Below are 25,161 nucleotides of genomic sequence, written 5' to 3'. Positions count from 1 at the left end.
AAGCAGAAAACAGGAATACACAGAAGTTGTACATTTAATAAAAAACAAATGGTTTTATCCATTAGATACAGATAAAATTGGTTGATGAATTATAAAAGATCTTACAGACATAACTTAATTTCAAAAAAGTGTAACCTAAAAAAAGGGCTGACCAATGGGATTCCTTGAACGCTTACTGTTAAGCCCCGTACATACGGGGCGACGGGAGAGCCGCTGCTGTGCGACAAGCTTAAGCACAGATCGTTCAGCACACTGCTGCATACCCGTGATGTGTGCTGAGCAATCCGTGCGGACCATCGTTTTGTCTATGCTAAGAGACAAAATGTTGCGTTCTTAGCAGGATAGACATTGCATCCCTGGTCTATTCCTGTGGACGATGGCAAGGAGCGGGACTCCGCATTGCCATCGATACACCAGCATTTAAAAATTCAAGATACGTTTAGTTTTATTTGCTGAATAGTTTCAGACCATGTTATGGGGCCCAGAGGTTTAGGGGGCCTGAACCCAGGATATACAGTTGCATATCAATTTCTCAGATTTTTCCGCTAAACAATTGAGTCCATTGATCCATTGCCTAGCCTGTATTGTGTGACGTTACGTTGTCAGTGAGAGGATGTTATAATGGTAAGGGGATAACTATAATGTGACATAATGTGAACGGGAGGCCAATGTAATGTTGCATAATCTTATCAGCTCACTGTAACGTGAAGACTATTATGTTATATGATAAGACGGAGGGCACTGGTGTTTTGTTTCTGATAAGTCATATCCCTGGCTGAACGGAAGCCGTAAGAGGTGGTCACCTGGTCACTTAGCGTGCACTGTTCCGTGCAGATGTCAGTGATGAGATTCCGGGCTTGTTTCGCCATTTCATCCAAGAACATGTTACACAGAGACAGGCTGCGATCCCCAATGTGATGTCTCTGTTGAAGAGAAGACGCGGTCAGCAAAGGCAACGAGCAGATGACAGTGTGTTTGTGTTGTGTACCGTGACCAAGAGAAATCACACACGTGGGAAGGTCCAGTGAGGATCTCATTACATGTTTCTCTGATTGCTGTAGGACAGAACACGCGTTGTTGCACAGTAGTACTTTGGTTTGACATCTGCTTAGCAGCATCGGCTTTATAGACCTGTTGTAACCGGATAAATGTGCAAACATGACGCAGAGAAACGGATACACCACTTCAATGACTTGCGATTAATTCAATTCATGGCGTCTTTAAGACATGCTGACATCACAGTAACTATTGTGGTCACAGTACATAGGCAGGGATTACTTCTAACCCAATCGCTTTCTAAGGCTTTCTTCACCCGCGGCTGCAGTATGTGTGTGGCTTAAATACTGGTGCAGGGTCTCATCGCTCTATAGCAGGTATGAAAGGATTATAATGGAACTACTCCTCACCTCTATGAGGTGAAGTACCACCAGTGACCGCTAGAGGCCACTCCATGGACTAAAATACTCCTTTGTGCGCTAAAAGAGGTCACAATTTTTTTTTTCAGGGACTCTTATCTGCTTCAAACCTTACTGGACATGGAGAGAAAATGCTGAAGACAGAGACTGGTGGTAGGAGCAGATAGGGACTGGGGGGTGAGGTGGAGAGTTTGTGGGCTAAAAACTGTCACAGTTCAAAGTGAAAGTACATTGCAGAAGCCGTCATTGACGGGCTTTTAACTAATGTAAAACGTAAATAGAACTATGGGATCGAGTTATGCAGAAGTCAAATTGTTGCTGCCATTTAGAGCTTTTTCTTTAAGCCAGGCATGTCCAAACTATGGCCCTCTAGCTGTTGTGAAACTACAATTCCCATCATGCCTTGCCACAGCTTTGCTATTAGGGAATGCTAAAACTATGGCAAGGCATGCTGGGATGTGTAGTTTCACAACAGCTGGAGGGCCACAGTTTGAACATGGCTGCTTTAAGCAAATGCAGACTTGTAGCGCGTTTCTCCTTACAATCACTGTGACAAGAACTGCTGGGGCATATGCCGGGATATATATATAGGGGATGATTACTAAGGAGTTATAGTATATTTTAGGCATGTCAGTCAAAATGACTGAAAACCCCCTTAGCCAAATAATAAAAGCCCATGCATTATAGACGAGAGACCCCCATATATAAGCGTATGTAGAGAACATTGCCGACATCGGCTAGAAAACATTCTTGGTGTCCTACAATGCGGCTCCTCTACAGAGGGACTGGGTGGGGAGAGTTTAAAAAAAAAAAAAAGTATTGGAAAAAGTAAAAAGGTGGTTAATTACCTCTTCTGGGCAAAGCTCATGAGTGCAGCTCATAAAGTGAGTACAGATGAGAGGGAAGGAGATGGAGTATCTTGATTGGGACGGCAGCTCCAGACACTGCTGAAACATCTTCTCAAATGCTCGACTGTAGAAGCTGAATAAGGAAACTTCTTTTATTACACATTAGTGGCAAAATGTAACCTCTTCAATTTAGGTTATGTTATGTCAAATCTGAAGATAAACGTTCATAGAAATGATATATTTTGGACCACTTTAGTCTAGTAGGAGCAGAGAACCACAATGACCAGACTGAGTTCTACAGATGGAGAAAGGTCTCCAATGCTGTGATTTACAAGTTTAACCCCCTGAGTGGTGGGTTTTGCTGGGGTAGGACAAACCTACCAGGGCAGGTTTGTCCTGCCCCAGCAAAACCCACCACAGATCATTAGGAGCCCCCCCCCCCCCCACTTTCGCTCCGGCGTTAGTATGCTGGAGCTCCCTATATTTCAGACGGCTCGGGAGGACTCGAGCGCCTGAGTGCTCCCGAGTCCCCCCGAGCCGCCCCGAACATCCCCGAGCCTGCCGCCTACGTCACTGCTGCAAAATGACAGGCGCCTACAGGCTGGGGGGGCGGCAGGGGTTAGAAGAGCTCCGGCGTACGATGTGACGGGGGGTTCAAGAGGTGGTGGGCCAGTGGCGCACACCTGGACACCACTGGCGCGCACCTATTTCATATTTGTGGTATGCCCGGAAAATTGCGGCATCGCCGCTGAGCCCGGAAAATTTTGGGGCATACCAGCCAAGGGATTAATGTTGTGTACACGATATGTACCCAACTAACCTAAAACTTCCATTTAAACCACATTAACTCAGCTACTCTTCCCACAAAAATCATAAAAATGGTGGAGTAAAAAAAAAATAAAATCATATAGAGAAATTATACAAAGTAAATATTAAAATTACAACACACAATGAAAGATTGCGATAGAAAACAGTCCTTAGGGGGGGGGGGGGGTAGTCCATACTTGAAAATATCATCAGTTTCCGTTTTTTTTTTTTACGACTTTCTGAGACATTCCAAAAGTTGTAAAAGACGTGGACCAGCGAATCCATGTCTTTATCTGCAGAAAACGCCGCTAATTCTCAAGTTTAGAAGCCATTTTCATGAACGTCTCCTGGCCGAATGGTATGAAAAACCAGTTTCTATCCAAGTTTCCATAGTTCATTGACTTGACAGTGTATAGGTTGAACCCAAAAGGTCGACGTAAACAAGAATGACGTGAAAAAAAAAAGTTGACAAGAATAAAAAAAATTGTAAAAAGGGCCGACACAGGAAAAGGTCATCATGAGTTTAAGGTATTTGGCTGGTCAATTTTTATCTTGTAGCACGGACCCTCAAATAGTGTTCTGCATTCCATAGCTCCCATTGCCCCATTGCCATGCTTTAGGGGAGTTCTCGATGCGGGATTCCGACTGTTGGAACGTCCGTACTGTCAGAATCCCAGCAGTTTTTCATCTGATCTGACAGTACATCGACAGTTGCTAATCAGGCTCTTGCAGGTTCCGGATACACTCGGGAGTTATTAGATGCGAGGACCACAAGTGAATTCATGTAATAATAAATTCTTGAACTAAAAACTTCCGGCAATAAAATCTTACCAAAATATGGAGAGATCAGAGGTTTCCACCAGCATTTCAACTAAGGAATCCACCATTTTTGTATGAAATATTATTGTATTCATCATCTTCCCCAGCTCCCGATGATCGGCGAGACTTAACGATGCTTTGGAGACACTGGTATAGGCCTAGGAAAAGAAAAGGGCTTGTATTTCGTTACATGGCTTTATACGAAGTGAGTAACAAATAGTATCTGCAAGGTCATTATCAAATTCTGATCACTTCTGGTATTTAATATCCTTTTCCACTATAAAAGCAGGGTCGCACCTGGGATTTTGTACCTGGGTGCGCCCCGGCTTGCAAACCCTTTCCCACTAGCATCCCAATCGGTTACATCACCATGCAGGGCTGGTGATGTCACTGGGAGGCTGGGCTAACAAAGCAGAATCAGACACCAAAATGTAGCAGAGTACAAACGTTATAATCACTTGCCGATGGGGACAAGCAACAGTGTGGCGAGGTGGGGGGGGGTTGTGTACACCGTTCCATAATTCCCTAATCTGTACATGAACACACGATGGAAGGTATCATTAACGACATGTGGGAGCACTGTGCAATATAATGAGCGATATCTGGGCTAAAATGAGCGGTATCGCTCATTATATCATCCAGTGTGTATGGGGCATTAAAATGCTCCAAATCTGTAAGAAATAAGATGTGAGTATACATATTTGTTAGAAAATATATAATAAGCAGTACAGCAGCCTGGCCACAGCACAGGCTTGTGACCGTAGAAAAAAAAATTAAAATATTAATAAAATAAGCAATAAAAATATATAAAAAAAAGAAAAACGGGCTGAGGCACCAAGGAAAAACAGACGGCCTGGGGGCGGGTTATAGAGAGGAGGGGCCAAGAATTGTTTATACTTGGTGCCTGTCGCCATGGCTACACCCACACCCATGGTCCCAGTGTCCACCATAGGAGGAAAGAGATATGCATATTTGTTAGCAAATATATTACAATAATAATAATGATATGTATGTATGTATGTATGTATGTATGTATGTATGTATGTATGTATGTATGTATGTATGTATGTATGTAACCCACAACTGGGTTTATGCAACCTACTTCCAGCCTGGGCCCCACTAGTGTTTAATGCACCTGCCATCAGTACTGTACAAAACCGATAAAACCCAGAGATGTGAATTCTGGGGGATTTAGTGCCATTGTACAGAGCCTAAAGCTTAGATGTAATTTTTTTTTTTTTTTAAAGCAGCTTAAAAGCCGTTTGGCAGCCACTTCTGATGGAAATTCCTCGGCTTTAAGTTGCTCTGTAATTCATTTCGAGCAGCTATGAATCTGTTGAAGTGCTTTCTGCGGATTTCCATGACTCAATCCGAGTGGGATGCTAGGGTTTGTCAGCACATCTTTTGAAGCACGGTTTCGCCATTATCTCAAAACAAAGACGAAATGCCCAGATAGCCTGACTTTAAAGTGGTTTATTTTTTTTCCCCTCCTTGAAAGGCGACCGAGAAAAGGCCAGCTTGTTTTTGTTGAAACTATTCTGCATTTCGATGTGCAGCCTCCTCGTTTCCAGGCCAAAAATAATACAGGCGGAAGCCATTCGGCAACCATCAAAGCGTTCTCAGGTCAGAAAAGACAAAGTGCTATTCAGCTACTGTTGCACAGATGTTAGTGCGATTCTTACGTTCCGTCTCTGGCCAGCGCGGATCAGCTTCCAAATCTGACAATCATTTTAATGTCTTACTTGTAAAACAATGTGCGACTTTGAAGGAAAAGAAAGAAGAAAAAAAAAAAGGTGACTCTTCGTTTCAGATTCAACGTGGGACAACTGAAGCCCATAATTCACTTTCATTATCTGGAAGATATTTTCTTGAGAAGATTTAGGGGACTGGGAGTGTAGCAGGAGGGAAATTGGTTATAATGAGGCCAATCGGATATTCGGCTCAGCTTGTGCTTTCCTTAGAACTAATGAAAACGGGTAAATGTATGAAGCTTGGAGAAGTTGTATGCATACTTGCCTACTTTTTAAAACTATTTTCAGGGAGCTTATAGTTGGTAATAGAAGTTTGCACAGCGCCCCATTGAGGGGGCGTGTCATGCTCCACCCAAAGGGCGTGTCTAGTTCCATATATGGAGAGATTGTGAAAAGAGATTGTGAACGTGGCACCTAGAAGCGTAGGCCTCTTCTCTATCCTCATCCAGCTTGATCTGTCGGCTGCCTTTGACACTGTTGACCACCCTCTCCTGCTCAACACCCTCCGCTCCTTTGGCATCACTGGCACGGTCTTCTCCTGGTTCACCTCATACCTCTCCGATCGCTCCTTCTCCGTCTCCACTCCGAGCTCCTCCTCTCCTACTACCCCGCAGCCAGTCGGTGTTCCCCAAGGGTCAGTCCTTGGCCCTCTCCTCTTCTCCCTCTACACCACCTCTCTGGGAACCCTCATCAGCTCCTATGGTTTTCATTACCACCTTTATGCTGATGATACCCTAATCTATCTCTCCTCCTCCGACTTATCCCCATCACTCCTGTCCAAGGTCTCCGAATGCCTCACGGCCATCTCAGCCTGGATGACCCAACGCTTCCTGAAACTAAACATGGCTAAAACTGAACTTCTAATCTTCCATCCCCCGAACATCCCCTCTTTCTCCCACTATCTCCATCAGCATTGGTGAAACCGAGATCACCTCCACCGACCAAACGCGCTGCCTCGGTGTCATCATTGACTCCTCCCTCTCTTTCACCCCCCACATTCGTGCTCTCTCACAGTCTTGCCGCTTTCACCTACGCAACATCTCACGCATCAGACCATTCCTCTCCACTGACGCGACCAAAATTCTCATTCACTCTCTTGTCATCTCCCGCCTTGACTACTGCAACATCCTTCTTTCTGGGCTACCTCTCACCCGCCTCGCACCTCTCCAATCCATTCTTAACGCTGCTGCTAGGCTCATCTTCCTCTCCCGCTGCTCTACCTCCGCCTCCCCCCTCTGTCTATCTCTTCACTGGCTCCCCATTCCTTTCCGAGTTCTCTTTAAACTCCTCACCACCACCTACAAGGCTCTCTCCTCCTCCACAGCTCCCTACCTGTCTTCACTGATCTCTATCCACACTCCCTCCCGTCCTCTTCGCTCCATCGCTGACCGCCGACTGACCTCTCACCTAATCACCTCCTCCCACTCCCGTGTCCAAGACTTCTCTCGCGCTGCCCCCCTGCACTGGAACAACCTCCCGCCACCCATCAGGCTATCTGATTCCCTTACCTCCTTCAAGCGCTCCCTCAAAACCCACTTTTTTCAACTAGCCTATCCCTCCTCCTAACCTCTTTTGATCCTCCTATCCTGCCTCCGTTCCCCTCCGTTCCTACTTATCCTATTGCATTTCGTTCGTCCACCCACCTATTTTTAGTATGTTAACTCTTATGAGTAGGGTCCTCCTTCCTCACGTACTCACCCTACCTCATTACCTCACCTGTGCTCCTGTCCTGTTCTTCCCTTCCTCTACTTCATCTTCAGTCTCCTCGACAATTTCCACACCTACTTCTGAACTGATGCTGATTTTAGTTCTACCAGCTATACCCCTATTTATACTGTATTTTTCAACACACCCTGTACGTTACCTTGTAATTTGTTTTTTTTGTTTGCTATGTACGGCGCTGCGGACACTTTGCGGCGCCTTATAAATAAACGTACTACTACTACTACTACTACTGTTATATCTGAGAGGAATCTTTTAAAATGACTTATATTCAAATGTAGATGAGCCACAAAGCAGTTAGTAAGAGCTACTGTACTTGGTAAAGAAAAGTCACTGATACGTGTCAGGGATTGTCCATCTATTGTGTTTTACACGTGGGTTCATATAAATGGCCACAAGACATGAATGTAGCCATAGGGATCATTGTGTTTGATCACCAATGCTGGGAAATAGCGCTGATGATTTAGTGTAAATGTCTCGGTATCTCTTTCCTTTATTTTTCCTCCAAAAAAATGTAACAGTGTAATGTGGGCTATGTGAAATGAGGGAGATTGCTAGACTAATGAGGGAGAGAGGGAGATTGCTTTTTGAGGGAGACTCCCGGAAATGGCAGCAGAGAGTAGGCAACTATTTTGGTATGTGCAAGGTGATTTTGCATCAGCCAATCAGCTACATAATGTAAATTGACATCACCTTACACAAATTATGGGCATAGATACCGCTTCTCCAAGCTTCATACATTTACCCCACCGCACTGATAGAGGAAACGTGATATCCCCAATCTCGCAGTAGTGTTCCATGTTCCCAGATAGTAAAAACTCCCCCATGCAAGTCTGAATGGCTTGCAAAAATTACCCCATCTCCAAATATTCACAACTCGCTCAATTTTCCCAGTGTGTGCAGTATGTGCGTAACCCTGAAACGACTCCACTACTGCTCTAACGGAGCCGACGTCACAGACCCGCCCTGAAAACCATTGGGCACGTCTGAGTTTTTCCTGACACCCACAAACGGCGATTCAAACTGCATCCAGCTTCCTAAAAAAACCAACATACTGTATACACCGAGCAAGTGCTTGGTGGCACCATATCTACAGAGGCGCTACACTGACTTCGTCTGTGCTCTGAAGCTCTTCAGCGATGTTGGGCCGATCTGCAGTATCAGAATGACAAGTCAAAAATATTGATAACTGCACGCTCCCGCATTCGCTAGCAACAGACTTTCATGGACAGCCCGTAAGGGACTTCTTTGCGCTCATCCTGACATTGGAGTCCCGATCCCAATTGCCAGACCGCCATACCACAACCAATCCAGAGAGTTACACCACAGGGATGGACAAAAATGGGTAGACTAAAACAGGCTATGTGGTTCTCACTTGCCATCAACTAGGATTCCAGTGGTGCCTACACACAGGAAGATTTGGCTGAGCGTTCTGCAAGATGCTGTATCGCTCACAACGCTCAGCAAGATCGCTCTGCGCTGTGTCAGCGCTGTGTGCTGAGCAATCTGTCAGGGCCAGTGTTCTCTGGTGAGAACACTGGCCCTGACACCGGCGATTATAGTTTTATCCAGCACGCAGGATATGAATTGCTGGGCGATAGCGATGCGTGGGGCGGCACATGGATATTGCTAGGGCCCCTACACACGGAGCGTGGTAGAGGCATTTATTAAACTATCTAGTGAGATCACTTAGAAAATGCATTGAAATCGCCCAGTGTGTAGGGGCCATAATACGGCTATTGACCGTGCAAATTCCCCTAGCGGACTCCAAATGACAAACTTACTTACTGCTTAATGGAAAGGTGGAAAAAAAGCCTGGTGGAATAAACCCCTCTGAGAATGACAGCCTCAGATGGCAGGATTTATGGGCGCGTGGTCTCCTTTGGCCTGTGTGCTGCCACAAATCACTTAGTGCCGGCTGAGAAGGGCAATTGATAGAGGCAGCTTGGAACAGATCCCCGCCATTCAGCTTCTAGCACAGATGTACCCTTTACAGCGACACATTAATCTTACATCACCCAGAAACGAGAGCATACATGAGGCCCACAGCGTCATACTCGGCTTGTTCCATGAACTGAAGAGTTCTGTATAAAGGCAATTTCTTAATGCGCTGTGGCCATGTCACATTTATGTCTGATTTTCCGGTAACATTGGTGAAGAGACAAATCAATCTGTACGGTTTCTATTGCTTCGCATTACACAAAAATATTAACCGCCAGTTGTAACATACAGTGTAACAAGAATACATTATATATATTTATTTAGCATTACAGCCTCACAGCACTGAGGGAATGGGTTCAATTCCCATCATGGCCCTAACTGTGCGGAGTCTCCCCGTGCTTGCGTGGGTTTCCTCCAACAATCCAATAATATACTGGTAGGCTAATTGGCTACCAACAAAATTAACCCTAGAAAGTCTGTGCGTGCGTGTACATGTGGTAGGGAACATAGATGTAAGCTCCACTGGGGCAGGGACTGATGTGACTGTTCAAATATTCTCTGTAAAGCGCTGCGGAATATGTGTGCGCTATATAAGAAACTGCTAATAAATAATTATATATATATATATATATATATATAAATATATATATATATATATATATATATATATATATATATATATATATATATATTCACACACACACACACACACACACACACATATATACACACACACAGAACGTGGAGGCTCTACATGATGCCAATAAACAATTCTATCATTATAAATTAATTTATTTTTGGAACACATCTGGGCCTATGCAGTGCGGCATAACTGGGCTGTCTATCCCAATTATTAATTATCTTCTCACCAGGATATTTTTATGTTGTAATAAAAAAGACCCACTAAACCGAAAACCTATATAGAGATATCTATCTATAGCTCTCTCTCTCTCTATGGGGGGTATTCAATCCCCGCCCGTATTTTCGACAGGAGAAATAGCGGAGGGCACCTATTCAATGCTGTCTTTCTCGACAGCATTGAAGAGGCAGGTTGGGCCCATTTTGCTGAGAAAAGCTGTGAATTGGAGAGAGAGAGAGAGAGAGAGAGAGAGAGAGAGAGAGAGAGAGAGAGAGAGAGAGAGAGAGAGAGAGAGAGAGAGAGAGAGAGAGAGAGAGAGAGAGAGAGAGAAGAGAGAAAGAGAGAAAGAGAGAAAGAGAGAGAGAGAGAGAGAGAGAGAGAGAGAGAGAGAGAGAGAGAGAGAGAGCGCTCTAGATATATAGTGTAAATAGCATAATAAAAATACAAAATACCTGTAATCTAAACCAATCCAATCTCATTCCTCTGAAGTCAAATACTTCTCCATCTTCAACTAGGTTAGGGAAAAAGCAGAGAAAATGTTAACATTTTATAGGCACTCGGCACACCCTAGTAATTACAGATGTGTCCATACACATGCGATATACAGAACTTGGTAGTGGCAGGCGTATTTTTTGTGACTTTTTCCATTAAATAGCATCTAAATCTGCAAAATGTGAATAGAATTAACAAGCAGCTTCTGCTGTATGCAATGATATGTTGTATGTCAATATTCAGTGTGTGACTGCCGCTATATCTGCACAAGCGATGGAAAAATAGCGTTTTCCCGGAAAACCATATAACGTAGCATTTCGTATGCAAATTCAGCCGCAGTGTCACACTGAATATAGACATGCCACAGAAGGGTGGTGCAATGCGAAAGGAGGCTGGATGTAAGCGGGCACATCTGTAGCAGTCCTTTTCACATAAATGACAGTCTTACATTATCCTAAAACATTGCTGCAGAATTTTTTTTTTTAACAAATACTAAAATGAAAACATTGTGAACACAATTTTGCCTTTGAAAAAACATAACGGACATCCAAAATTACTGAAATGTTGATCATCTGTAGAATAATACCATAGCTGTATAATATGACTATTCATAGCCTAGCGTGCCATGCAGCATGCTGTGATGTCTATGACGGTGCAAACGCACCATGGCACAAATGAATGTGGCTAGATCTGTATATAAACATACTTCTAGAAAGAAAAAGTGTGTGTGTGTGTGTATATAGTTCCTCATACAAGTGAGTTGCATTAAGAATGAGCTTTGCAGGCAATCACCCCCAGAATAATGTCCTATAAGGTGCCATAAAAGATCTATGACAGATGGATTAAGCAGATGAACACTTAGTGCATCAGGGGTTAGAACATGCACGTCCAAACTATGGCCCTCCAGCTGTTGTGAAACTACAAGTCCCATCATGCCTTGTCCCATTTTTGCTATTAGGGAATACTAAAACTATGGCAAGGCATGCTGGAATGTGTAGTTTCACAACATCTGGAGGGCCACAGTTTGGACATGCCTGGGTTGGAGGAAGGTGATTGTTACACAGAAAGGAGGACCGACTTCCTACGGACTACATTTCCTATGAATATATTGCACATTTCTTACCTTGTTTTACGCTCAGAGATGTCATTGTATTTACAAAAGAGGACATGATGATCGATTCATCCTCAGGGCACACAGAGAGGTTCTACAATGACAAGACAAATATTCTGTACAGCACAATCGTTTAGCAAACTAGAACGCTATGATCAGGAAGTAATGTGTAATATAAATAGCATTCCTGTTACAATGAGTGTTTGAAGGGTTTACCGTGCACTAGAGTGTAACACTGTATGTGTCTACGCCATACGGTACCCAGTTCGTTACTTTAACAAACTTGTTCAATAACCAGTAGAGATCTAGTGGGATTATTCGCCCTGAGAACACTGATACGACGCTAGAGCTCCCTCTAGTGCCCACAAAGTGTTATTCAGCAAAATCATTTAAGCACCTTTCTGCTTAACAACTCAGGATTGTACTAGTAAAAATAATGGGCATCCGTTGGCATGACAACTGAACAGCCCTTTCAGTCACCTATTACTTATGAGCGCCCTAAAAATAATTAAGATCTCCCCAAAATGCTTGAAACTGGTGAAAAGTGTGTTGGCCATATCTATCCAATATCAGTAACAGACATCTGTACGCTCACTGTCTATGGCAGGAGTATGGTAATATATGACGTTAATGATAAATAAGAATGCACACTGGCTGGACACTCTCTGGGCCTGATTCACAGTTGATCACAAATACAAAATCCTTTTCAAATGGGCAAAACCAGGCTGCACTGCAGGTGAGGCAGATGTAACATGTGCATAGAGAGTTTCATTTGTGTGAGTTATTTTGTTTCTGTGCAGGGTAAATACTGGCTGCTTCATTTTTACACTGCAAATTAGATTTCAGTTTAAACACATGCCACCCAAATCTAAAGCTGGCCATACACTATGGCGACTTCTCCTGTTGGAGAAGTCACCGGCAATCCCCCCCCTTCAGCCGCATGGGACCTTCCCGGGTGGCAGAATCGCACGCGGTTCTTTTACATGCGATATATCACATGCAATCCCAGCCAAGCCTGTCCGGCCTGGAAGCCATCAAAGAGATTGCTTGTAAGGCCGGTGCGATTGATTGCAGCAATAGCATGAAGAGAACCTTTGGCACTGCAGCTGTTGTTGAACTACACATCCCAGCATGACCTGCAACGGGTTGTGTGGCTAAAAAAACACAAAACTGCAGCAGAGCATGCTGGGAAATTTAATTCAACAACAGCGAGAGGGCCAATGGTTCTCCATCACTGGCCTAATGTATGGGTGACTTAACTATCTTTGCAGGTTACCTTTTCCCCCACCTGCAGCGCAAATCAGGCCCAAAATCAAATCAAATCAGGCCCAAAATCTCTAACTCACTGACTGATCTGTAGCATTGTTTGAGTTTATTGGCTCATATGAACGTCTGATACATCCCTGAGTAGGTATAAATAAGGCTTACGTCAGTTTGCTATAGGAAGAGATTCACATCCCTTCTTTTACAAGCCGCACAGCCCCCAGCATATCCAAATGTTCCATGTCCTTTACAAAAACTATTCAACAGAGAAAAGGCTGTGGTGCTATAACAACACCCAGCACAGGAAATGTTCCTGTAAGACCGATCTTCGTTCGTCACCAATAGAAAAGCTTCCTTATATAGCCACTTGATTAGGTATCAGCTGACAATATATGTTCAGATACTATACATTATTCTATAGTTATACTGTAAGGGCTATTTCATATGCTCCAGCTTCTGCCGGGCGGCGAAACCCCGGACGGCCTAATGCCATGCCGCACACAGTAGTTAATAATGGACACGATTGTGTCCAATCACACGGAACGGCCATGGCCCGGCCGCCTGGTTGCAGCCGGATCCCACCACTGGAGAGGACGTCTGCCGGGCTGTGGCCATCCCCTCCATTGTAAAGTTCTCAGTGCAGCGAGACTTCTTGGCCGTGTGGGGATTCCAGGCCGACAGGAGCCGGAGCGTTTGAAATAGCCCTAAGCGTTTCTATACAGCTATACAACACAGCATACTTGGCGGGGGACAAGGGTGTGCAATAGCTCTGCGTACCTGTACCAGCTCGTTCAGAACCACTGCGTCAAAGCCGGACAAATACTGCACATAGTATCTCTGCATGACTGGCCCGTACTTCCGGACGTGCGCTCGCAGCTCCTCCATGTAAAATATGAGCTCCGCTATGTGCCTGTGTGAGAAGGAATTACATTACTAAACCGCCACATTTTACAGTTTTATTTTCAAATGTCAATTCCATTGATTCCCCTTTGAAAAGTTGTAATCATTATATCGATGATGAGAAGGTGGTTGTGTGTTGCATACTAAACCCTCCCAGGCAACACAAGAGAAACGGGAGTGGATTTAAAAGTCGAGTCAATACATCGCCACCAAGCGGTCAACAGGCACAATATCGACACTGACAAAAGGTTGATATGGAAAAGGTTGACGTTGAGCAAAAAGGTCAACAGGAAAAAGGAAACGTAAAAAAAGGTCAACACGAGTATTTCATGGTTATTATTGTCAATGTCATCACCCGTCAACATGGAACCTCAGTGGGCCCAGCAAGCAAGTAACCGCCAACCCCTGCCCCACAAAATACAAAAGCAAAACAGCAGCTTCCAGGCGGGTGCTGACACCACTCACCACGCCCTAGCAGGCATAAACACGCCTGCTTTTACCCGGACACTCCCAGCGTTTTGTTGAGCGCGCCCACTGTTCTTGCGGTCACGCCCATGAAACTGCCGGGATCCACCCCCACTCCATGTCAATCAGGCTGTGAGCGGCTTGCAAATAGAAAAATTATCTGAAGCGGCTCGCAGCTGGGCCGCACACATACACATTGTGGCCAATGCACAGTTTCGCAACCATTGGTAAGGGGAAAAAAAAATCCAATCTTGACGTGTCAACCTTTTGCTAATGCATTTTGACCTTTTGGCATCTATCTATTGATTATCAACATAGACACCGTCTACATAACAGGATTCGGCATGAAAAGCCGGCAATCGGGATCCCGGCGTTCAAAATCCCGACGCCGGAATCCCGAACGCCGAAATCCCGACAAGGGGGGGTGGGACGTGGATCGCCCCCCCTTGCGGGCTCTCTGCGCTCGCCATGCAGCGGGCCCGGTGCCTCGCTACGCTCGGCACACTAATTTATACTCCCTCCGAGGGTGTTGTGGGCACCCACGGGGGGAGAAAGTGTCGGGATTCCGGCGTTCGGGATTTTGAACGCCGGGATCCCGACCGCCGGGATTTAAACTGCATCCCACATAACATGATTCCGATAGGGACTCTGCATAAGTGTGTACATGATCCTCAGTTAAAGCGTAAAATGTGACTCACTTATCCATAAAATCATCTGCCACCTTCTTTGGAATGTTGTCCGCGTGTCGCAGCAGCCAAATTATTTCGTCACGAGCAAATGACAGAGCCATGAATACAAAAAGTGCCTGCAGAAAATAAGTCCTGGTTATTGGTTATCCGAGAATAAATTTCATTGGTGACCGGGGACGAGCCATGCTGACAACACAGAGTGATCTACCGAGCACATCGGCAACGAGAAGCTACAGCAGCGTGCCAGTAGTAGATGCAAACCTTAACTTTAGAACCCTCATTGTATTCGGATGAAGACCTTGAACATCTTTTAACTGAACGCTATAGTGTAATATTCACAATATATATATAAATAATATTTTATATTAGATCAACATATAAAACTAAAAATGGTCTAGGAGAGAAAACATCTGATTACCAATTTAACATTAAAACGGAAACGGCAGCATTGAACAGGCAACGGGCGCTATTTGCGCCGGCGGAAAAAGTAATTGGGATTGAATATCCCCCAAAATGTGGTCATGCCAAATACTGATCTGATTTTGTTTTCTCTTCTGTTCATTCTCTTAGCATTTTGTCAGTTGATAAAAAATAAATTATTAAGACTTATTTTTTTTAAAGCATTCATACTTAGCAATATTTATCCTGCACCTGTCTAAACATTTTCCCAGTACTGTATATTACAACTATGTCCTCCTACTTCTACATTTTTCGAATACATACCTTGGGCCCCAGTAACCCTGGTTGATCAGAGAGCACGGTGGCAAGTTCTTTGAGAGCTGATCTTAAAAATTTGCGCCTTTCTCTATGAGTTGCTCCCCTAAGTATGAAGAAAACATTATTAATACCGTATACACCTACAAGACAAAAAACAAACACAGTACAAAACATGTATATAAAGGCTTTAAACTGATAATACACGTGAGAGCTGAGTGCCCACCTCCAACTTGGATAGTTTCAGCCTAAATAGCTTGTAAGTAAGCATCTGCGCCCCACTAACTTAGCCAGCAAACGCTAAAGAAAACGCAACATTTTAGTGCAGGTTCCCTGTTTAACTGGTACTTACGCATGCGATACTGCAGCTTCTTTGCACTCTCGGATGTCATTTATACGTTTGTTATAGCTGAAAACAAGAAATAAATGATTATGTCAGAAAAAGTGATAAAATGAATGCACTACCACCACAACAACAACAACAACTCATCAAGCAAAGCTTTTAGTTAATTAATCATAGGAGCAGAGGTGAAATTGGAGCAAGTAAAGGTTGAGTATCCCTTATGCTAATTTTTCCAAAAACCATACATAACTTCAAATTTTGGTACTTATGTAATATCTGGACTCCCGTTTTTCTTATGAGACCGCGTGCGCTCGCCACGCTTCGGGCACGGTGGCTCGCTGCACTATATAAAATCAACTCCATGCGTAGTTGGATAGTAGGGGTATGAAAAAATGGGGTGCATTTAACATGGGAGTCCAGATAATACATAAGTACCCAAATATTTTTTTTTTTTTTTGCTAAAAGCACTAATGGGGACATGATGTGGAACTGTCACTGTAACTGTCACTACTGGGGACACCTGTAACAGCACTACTGAGGACATGATATTTAACTGGTACTACTGGGGACTTCTGTAACAGCACTACCGGGGACATGATATTTAACTGGTACTATTGGGGACTTCTGTAACAGCACTACTGAGGACAAGATATGTAACTGGCACTACTGAGGACAAGATATGTAACTGGCACTACTGAGGACATGATATGTAACTGGCACTACTGAGGACATGATATGTAACTGGCATTACTGAGGACAAGATATGTAACTGGCACTACTGAGGACATGATATGTAACTGGCACTACTGAGGACATGATATGTAACTGGCACTACTGAGGACATGATATGTAACTGGCACTACTGAGGACAAGATATGTAACTGGCACTACTGAGGACATGATATGTAACTGGCACTACTGAGGACAAGATATGTAACTGGCACTACTGAGGACATGATATGTAACTGGCACTACTGGGGACAGGATATGTAACTGGCACTACTGGGGACAGGATATGTAACTGGCAATACTGGGGAAATCGGTAACAGCACTACTGAGGACATGATATGCAACTGGTACTACTGGGGACATCTGTAACAGCACTACTGAGGACATGATATGTAACTGCCACTAAATATGTGCAAGAAAATGATGGCTTGCCATTTAAATTCAATGTCTGAGATTGTACACAAACTTTGTTTTATGTTTTGAAACTTTGTTTTATGCACAAATAAAATATATTTGTGTGTGTTTCATGTGTTAGTACAACATAAATGTAAGATACCTCAAAATACATCATTGAAATATAAAAATATTCTGAAATACGGAATAACCATAATTTTGGATAAGGGATACTCAACCTGTACCCACCAAACACAGCAGTACTAATGCTTGGAAGAAGGGAGAAGTGCTTGCATTAGGTGCGGTATAATAAATCGGCACGTATTCAATATGGAGTCAAAAGGTCGATCCCATAAGGTTGACACGGGAAAAAAAAAAAGGTAATAAAAAAGTCGGCAGTGGAAAAAAAAGGTTTGCAAATACAAAAAAGTTTAAATGGAATGGCCAATACAAAAAAAAAAAAGGGATGACACAAGTTAAATGTTTTTGGAACAATTAATTAACCATTTCACAGCATGTGACCACGATTAGAGGAAATGTAGGCCATCACGGATTGTGTCACCCCCCATGCTTCTGGTAAGGCGGTATACGATATCCAATCCTAGCCCATGTGGACGGTAAATGAGACAAACGTGGCTTTTTTTTTTTTTTTAAAGCTACAAAAATAAAAAATAAAAACCATTTGTGTTTGGACCATTGTCATGTCGACCTTTTGAACCGGTTGACCATAAACCTTTTACTGGTCAACCTATTGCATATTCACCACATGGTGTCAGCTTTTTGACTCTCTAGCTAGAAAATGTCTACCTACAGATGGAACCGGCTCCATCCTTGCAGGGGATGGCGATTCTATCGCCATCTCCCGCCAGCGCGTGGCAACGGGGCTTGGCGGGAGTCCCTGCTGCTTCCCCCGGCGTCGCCACCAGTCCACCCCTGCCGCTACAACCCCCCCCCAGAACTGGGCAGAGTCTCCCTGAAGCGGGTACAGGCAGGGAGACGCTGCCCAGCCACCGTGATACTGGGACGCGCGCGAGACGCACGCGCGTCCCAGTGTCTATCGCCGGTGCATGCTAGAGAGGAGTCTCTGGTGAGTGCCGGGCAAAGATAAAGCCGGCTCCATCTGTATACACTGGAACCCATTGGCATAGAGTTCTTCTCTAGGTGTGATCCCAATAATCAGAGACAACCAACGTTATTAACTTACCCTCTGATGTTGACAAAGAGGTCTTCTGCCGCCTTGTGGATATGGAACACCTCATCTCTGTAAAGTGAAAGGCATGAACTACTCTGCAGGGCGAGCTTCCATAGATTTAGGGCCGTAGCGTCTGTATTCAGTATACCATGGCAGAGGATAAATCCGACTGAAAAGAAGAAAAAAGTAAAATTGCAGGCAATGATAACGATCAATCGCCATATAAAACAACAGATAAATATGTAGGAGAACAGTAAGTAATGGAACATTAGTACGGACTAGATTTACTGATGTAAGTCAATATAAAACTAGAACGCAGCACTTAGTAGTATGTGCGGGTCTTTATCCAGCTTGGTTGTTGGAGTAGGCCAAGCAGCTTGAAGCAGAATAATAATAATTGTATTTATATAGTGCTCTTTCCCCAATAAAACTGAAGGCACTTAACAGATAAAATTAATGTAATACAGTACAGGAACAATAAAGTACAGAAAAGCTTTTCATAAACTACGTAAAGGAATTACAGAAATGCTTGAGTAAAAAGGAAAGGTTTGAGTCTGTTCTTGAAGGATTCTAGAGTGTGTGTGTGTGTGTGTGTGGGGGGGGGGGGGTCTCTCAAACTGTGCGGGGAAGCAAGTTCCATAGAGTCAGAGCAGCATGGCTAAAATCTCAACCCTCAGATGAATTATGGGAGAATCTAGGTACTAGTAAAAGTCATTCATCTATAGATGGCAGTACTCAGCTGGGACAGTATGGAATCAGAAGCTGCTTCAGGTACATTGGGCCGTGGTCATGTAGGGCTTTGAAACTCAAGTTAGTCTCGAAGAAGACGATTTGCCAATTTATGGGCAGCCAGTGAAGGGAGTAGAGAATGGGAGTTATGTGGCTAGAACGGGGCTTTTTATAAAAGAGGCCTTTGTAGAATTCGCCATCTGCGCTAAACTAGAAGCAGCTGTGAATGAGCGCGGCTTTGCCAGAGACCGCTGGAGCTGCTTGATTCCAGGCCAAGTGTTGCATGCACAACTTATGGGTGACCAGAGCCCTCCAGGGTCTTCCAGCAGCTCGGTGTGTTATGGCACTGTGCATGGAAGTTATATGCCATGAAAGGCCACAGACGGGCAGTGTGCGATGAAGAGAAGAGGCTGCCAAATCACTACATCAGAACTCATTTTGGAGACATGTTTTCTATCAGTCTTAATGACGTGTTCAACAGGTAACAACGGTCTGCCTAATGCACGGAAGCTCATAATTCAGAAGGCTTATCGGCCTCTGGTTTGCAGTATAATCATGCGACAGACATAATCCACCTTTCAAATCAGTTTTAGGTATCAGGGCATTACGAACAATCATCTAGAACGCATCAGGTTCTACAATGATCAACCTCATGTGACAAAACCCAAAACAGATTTTAGCTAATAAAAAAAACCCCATGGGAACATAAAGTAATCATGTGTGAAACAGCACGTGACTCACCCATTCCCAGAATCACAGTTTGCAGCAAGAACTTGACTTAATTTACTTTTTATAGTACTTTGCAGTCATACAGCTTTCTGAAGATCCGGCCACACCAACCCAAGGCTGAAGTCTGGACTTCAATTAGTCAATGTAAAAAAAAAAAATGGTACTTGTGGATTATCACGGCTCCCATCGCATGCCATATATAGTGGCATGCAATGCGATTTTTATCGATTTTTGACGTTTTTTTACAAAATCGTATGCAATCGCATGCGATCGCATACGATTTTGCACTGAAAAGCATCCAAATGCATTGGAATTAGTATTAAACATGTTCAATGGCCCCCAAAAGGCATTTTTGAGGCTGTACCACCCCCACTATCAACGCGAACCTTTTCATACCCCCACTATCCACATCGGCGTGGAGTAGAGAATAAAAGTGTGGCGAGCGCAGCGAGCCACCGAGCCCGAAGCATGGCGAGCGCAGCGAGGGGACGCGGACACCTGTGAAGCCCGTGAGGGGACGCGGATACCTGTGAAGGTATCCGCGTCCGCTCGCCACGCTTCGGGCTCGGTGGCTCGCCACACTTTCTATTCTCAACTCCACGCCGACGTGGATAGTGGGGGTATGAAAAGGTCGTAGGACGCGTACCGCCGCGCTCGCCACACTTCGGGTTTGCGTTGATAGTGGGGGTGGAAATGCCATTTGGGGGCCATTGAACATGTTTAATACTAATTCCAATGCATTTGGATGCTTTTCAGTGCAAAAATCGATTTTATAGCATACGATGGCCATCGGGAGCCGTGATAATCCACAAGTACCAAAAAAAAAAAATCGGTACTTATGTAGTAGCCGGGCGCCCAATTAACATCCGTACGCTTGCGGAAGGAAATCGCATCACATCGCATGTCCGTTTTAATGCCATGTGATCAGTGCCATGCGATGCGATTCCACTAGTTTATATGCTAGACGTTTGTCAGTTACCGTTTCTATGCTTTCTGAATAAGCTTAAGCTACGGAAATAGTGTAGTCAGTCAGAACTTGCGTGAGTTCTCCCAGGCACTCACTCTGAGGAGAATAGCTGACAGGGATGGATGCTTCACAGAGTTCTCCCAGTGTTACCGGTGTGCAGGGCGCAGGAATGGCAGGTGAGCAAATGTCCATGTTCACCCTGCCTACATCAGAGGAGGAGGCTGTGCTGTTTTTTCAGCAAAAGGAATTGCTGCCCGTTACGCAGACTTGCGTAAACGGCCATCCGATGAGGCTGTCTCTTAAGGAAGCGACGTGGCGCTGCCACATTAAGTGTTGCCACAAGAAGGTCAGCGTTCAAGCAAACCACTGGTTCCCCGGGTGCCGGTTACCGTTCCTGACCCTGGTGCGGTTTGTGTATTCTTGGGCACAGGAGCTGACGAGTGTGCAGTACTGCGAGAGGGAACTGCACATGTCTATAAAGGCAACGGTGCAGTATAACGCTCTCATGAGGGAGGCCTGCACCATGGATCTCTTGTCCCAGCCGCAGATCCAAATTGGAGGCCCTGGCATGGTGGTGGAGGTCGATGAGAGCCTCTTTGTGAGGCACAAATCCAACATTGGGAGGATGCTGCCCCAGGAATGGGTGTTTGGCGGTAAATGCTGGGAGACAGGGGCCTGCTTCTTGACCACTGTTGAAAGGCGAGACGTCACAACCCTCATGGCTGCCATAAATACACATGTGGCTCCCAGGTCGGTTATCTATTCGAACTGCTGGAGGGCGTATAATACCCAGGAACTGCAGCAGGCAGGCTACGAACATTGCAGGGTGAACCACAATTGTGGACCCTGGGGCTCAGGAGTACACATCCAAAATAATGAGCGCCTGTGGGGGGCCTATAAATGGCAGAATAAAAGGCAGAGAGGAACTGCAAGACACCACTTGGAATCCTATCTACAGGAGTTTATGTGGAGGAAAAGTTTGGGTGCTGAAAATCCTTTCCAAAGAATTCTGCATGCGTTGACGCTACAGCCAAAGGCTACTTCTGTGCCCTCACAGTGACTGCTTTTATTATTATTATTGTTCATGTTATTATTCGTAATCATTATTCTTATTGTACATATATGTCATTACTTATTATCTTTCATTTATTAATCATTATTAAGTAAATTCACAGTTTAACGTTAACATGTGTCTACATTACTGTGTCAGATGTATGGTATGGCTAGTGTGAATGTTTTCCTAAAACACCCCCACTATCCACGCCACCCCGAAGCGTGGCGAGCCCCGCGAGGGGAGGCGGAACGCGTCCTCCCAATCTTTTCATACCCCCATTATCTACGTCGGTGTGGAGTTGATTTAATATAGTGTGGCGCTGTGAGCCACTGAGCCTGAAGCGCGGCGAATGCAGCGAGCGCTGCGAGGGGACGTGGAATACATGTAAAGTAATCCGCGTCCGCCGCCGCGAGGGTATGAAAAGGTCGGGAGGACGCGTTCCGCCACCGCTTGCCACACACTGGATACTGGGGGTGTGCAAAAAAAATAAAAATTGCATGGGTGCTTCCACAATGAAGCACCCATCATATCTCATAGCACGGGTGACCATACAATGAAATATTACATCACATCGGATCGCACGGCGTGTATGGTGCCGTGCAATCCCATTACATTACTGTACATCCCAAAATGTAAAAAAAAAAATGACTATATATACTGTATATGCTGGCGTATAAGACGCTGAAAAACATGCCTCCAAGTGGGAGGGTCATCTTATACACCGGGTGCACTTATATAACAAACTCTATATTTTGAGTGGAAATGTTGGGGGGGTAGTCCTATACGCCCAGTCGTCTTATATGCCGGCAAATATGGGTATATACATTTTTTACAGTATTGTCATAGGTAACAAAAGGATGGCAGCTTTATTCATACTGTACATATACACACACAGTTTGCTGTTTACTAGCAAAATAGAACAAGATAGGCTTTTTTTTTTTTTTTTACAAAGCTTTTTGAAGATTTTTGCTTTCATTGGTTTCCTGGCTGCTGTAATAACTTTGATTGGCACAGGGGGGAGTGGAGAGCACCAGGAAGTGGTGGAAGTAAATGCCTATTGAAATCTAATTTAAAGATCACCGAATACTGAAACTTTACTCCCATGAAAAAAATAAAAATAAAATAAACAACATTAACAGGCCCAAGTGATGCTGACTGTGTGATGAACAGACCATTAAGTACTGATCTATAGAAGTGAAAAGTGAATGCTACCATGCAGCCACAAAGACGGTATGGATGATGCACAGCGATGTGTCAGTGATGAGTGATCTGACTAGATTTTACCAGCATGCAGGATCTTAATTGTTGGTGATAATGATGCGGGGGGCCGTGCATCGCTATGGACCACAAACAGAGCGTTGTAGGGTCATTTTCCAAGCGAGCTAGTCAGAACGCTTAGAAAATGGACTGACATCGCCCCATTAGAAGTACTTTAGAACACTATACAGTGTTCATGGTGTAATTCTCACAAATCAAGGCTAAAGCTGGTTATACTCTATACCAGGCCTGGCTAAACTGTGGCCCTCCAGATTTTGTGAAACTACACACCCAGCATGCCTTGCCAGAGTCTTAGCATTCCCTAATAGAAAAACTGTGGCAAGGCATGATGGGACTTGTAGTTTCACAACAGCTGGAGGGCCCTAGTTTGGACATGCCTGCTCTATATGATAGAATTAACGATGTCATCGGAGCGCAAAGACGAGCGATATTGAGCATACAAACTGAACGATATAATTAAAGATATCGTTCAGTGACATCATCCGGCCCCCACTGAACGATCAGGTGACGTGGGACATCATTAACGACCCACAGGAGTCGCACATACACATTAGACGATATGCATGATATATCGTTACCAATATATCGTATAGTGTGCACGCACCTTGAGTCACACTTGCATGATATTTTCCAGAACACCAACCTTTTACCATTGGAGCAGTTACCTGCAAGAAGTTCCTTATACTTTACCCGACACTACGGTGGCACTGAACAAGTTAAATCCCAGTTGTGGCTTTAAAATCCTAATCACCTTATCAGAAGTATTCATCCGCTACTTAGCCAGCCTTGCAATGCATGTTTGTGGGTGTCATTTAATAGCAGTCAGATCATACTGCAATGCAGGGACAATATAGTTCTCAAATACCAGTTTGAGCGCTCTAGGGAAGCCAGCAGCACACAGGTACTGTCTGCTCACAACACAGTGCAGTAACAGCGCAACACAAAACAAGGGCCAACACACTAACACAAAATGGATCTTTATACTATAGAAAACTTTAATACCCCTTTCACACCGCACTTGTTAAACTGTATATTGCCATTTTTTTCCCCATTTCAAAACGTTTAAGGCTGCAGTGGGAAAGTGCCAGAGTTGATTTACTCGTTTAAGATCACCGGTATTTCAACACGTTTAAAAAGCAGAGTCCTACACGTTTCAGAGCCGTTTTTTATGCAGTGAGAATGGCTCTGAAACGGTATTTAGTAAAAAAACAACAGACTACAGACCTGTGATAGGCTGTCCCCTGCATTCTGCCTAGAAACGTGTTCAGAGGATTAAACGGGTTGACTGATGTGAATGGTACTTAAACGGTAATCTACTGCAATGTGAAGGCTCAGACCCGTTTTAAATACAGTTTAAAAATACCGGTTTTTGAAACGTTTTGGCAGTGTGAAAGCGGTATTACTGTATGCAATGTTACAGATAAATATACAGTAAAGTTTATTTCACTGTGGCTTATTTTCAGCAGGGGCCTGTACATCTGTTCATTTGAAGCTTGAACATCTATTATACTACTTTCAGACCGCAAACCCGTGTCCGACCCTGCATTTTAAACACGGGTTTGTCCTTGCGGAGAGCCGTGTCATACCCCTTTCACACTGCACTTTAACCCGGGTTTTCCTAGGATTGGTGCTTACACACTGAACCCGGGTCCGTGCTTTAAAACCTATGTGTGTCATTAAAAATTATCACAATAATGATGTCACAAAGGAAATAAAAGTGAGGGGCGGAGATTGTTCACAGCATTGCAGCAGCAGAAGCAGCAGCAGCATGGCAGACTTCTCTGACCTCATGGATGTTTGTGCTTTGATTCTGTGTGATTCAGGTGTTAGCATGCAGCAGAGTGTCACACTGTGCAACATGCTGTACACTTATTTCATGCTTCCGGTGATTTGTCTGTGGATCTCCTCCTCACCCCTTATGTTGAGCAATTCCCTCACCTCCGTATCTGTC

At 44.3% G+C, this 25,161-nt stretch overlaps 1 protein-coding gene across 4 annotated transcripts in view; it reads right to left on the bottom strand.

Annotated features, from left to right (window-relative positions):
• The window catches only part of NCKAP1 (NCK associated protein 1), a 96,529-nt gene that overhangs the window by 15,046 nt on the left and 56,322 nt on the right, over positions 1-25,161 (bottom strand). For all 4 annotated transcript variants that reach the window (XM_083154679.1, XM_083154680.1, XM_083154681.1 and 1 more), the window contains 10 exons: positions 18,466-18,622; positions 16,149-16,205; positions 15,806-15,902; positions 15,092-15,198; positions 13,806-13,938; positions 11,778-11,859; positions 10,615-10,673; positions 3,902-4,047; positions 2,264-2,396; positions 804-923 (listed from right to left, as the gene is read on the bottom strand). In XM_083154679.1, the coding sequence (XP_083010805.1) occupies positions 804-923; positions 2,264-2,396; positions 3,902-4,047; positions 10,615-10,673; positions 11,778-11,859; positions 13,806-13,938; positions 15,092-15,198; positions 15,806-15,902; positions 16,149-16,205; positions 18,466-18,622 (1,091 nt within the window). The remainder of the gene's footprint in view (positions 1-803; positions 924-2,263; positions 2,397-3,901; positions 4,048-10,614; positions 10,674-11,777; positions 11,860-13,805; positions 13,939-15,091; positions 15,199-15,805; positions 15,903-16,148; positions 16,206-18,465; positions 18,623-25,161) is intronic.

This window comes from Crinia signifera, chromosome 7, assembly GCF_055691185.1.
Source record: "Crinia signifera chromosome 7, ASM5569118v1, whole genome shotgun sequence".
Taxonomy (NCBI): Eukaryota; Metazoa; Chordata; class Amphibia; order Anura; family Myobatrachidae; genus Crinia; species Crinia signifera.
The sequence above is the reverse complement of the archived record's forward strand: the minus strand, read 5'-3'. Positions and strand labels throughout refer to the sequence as shown.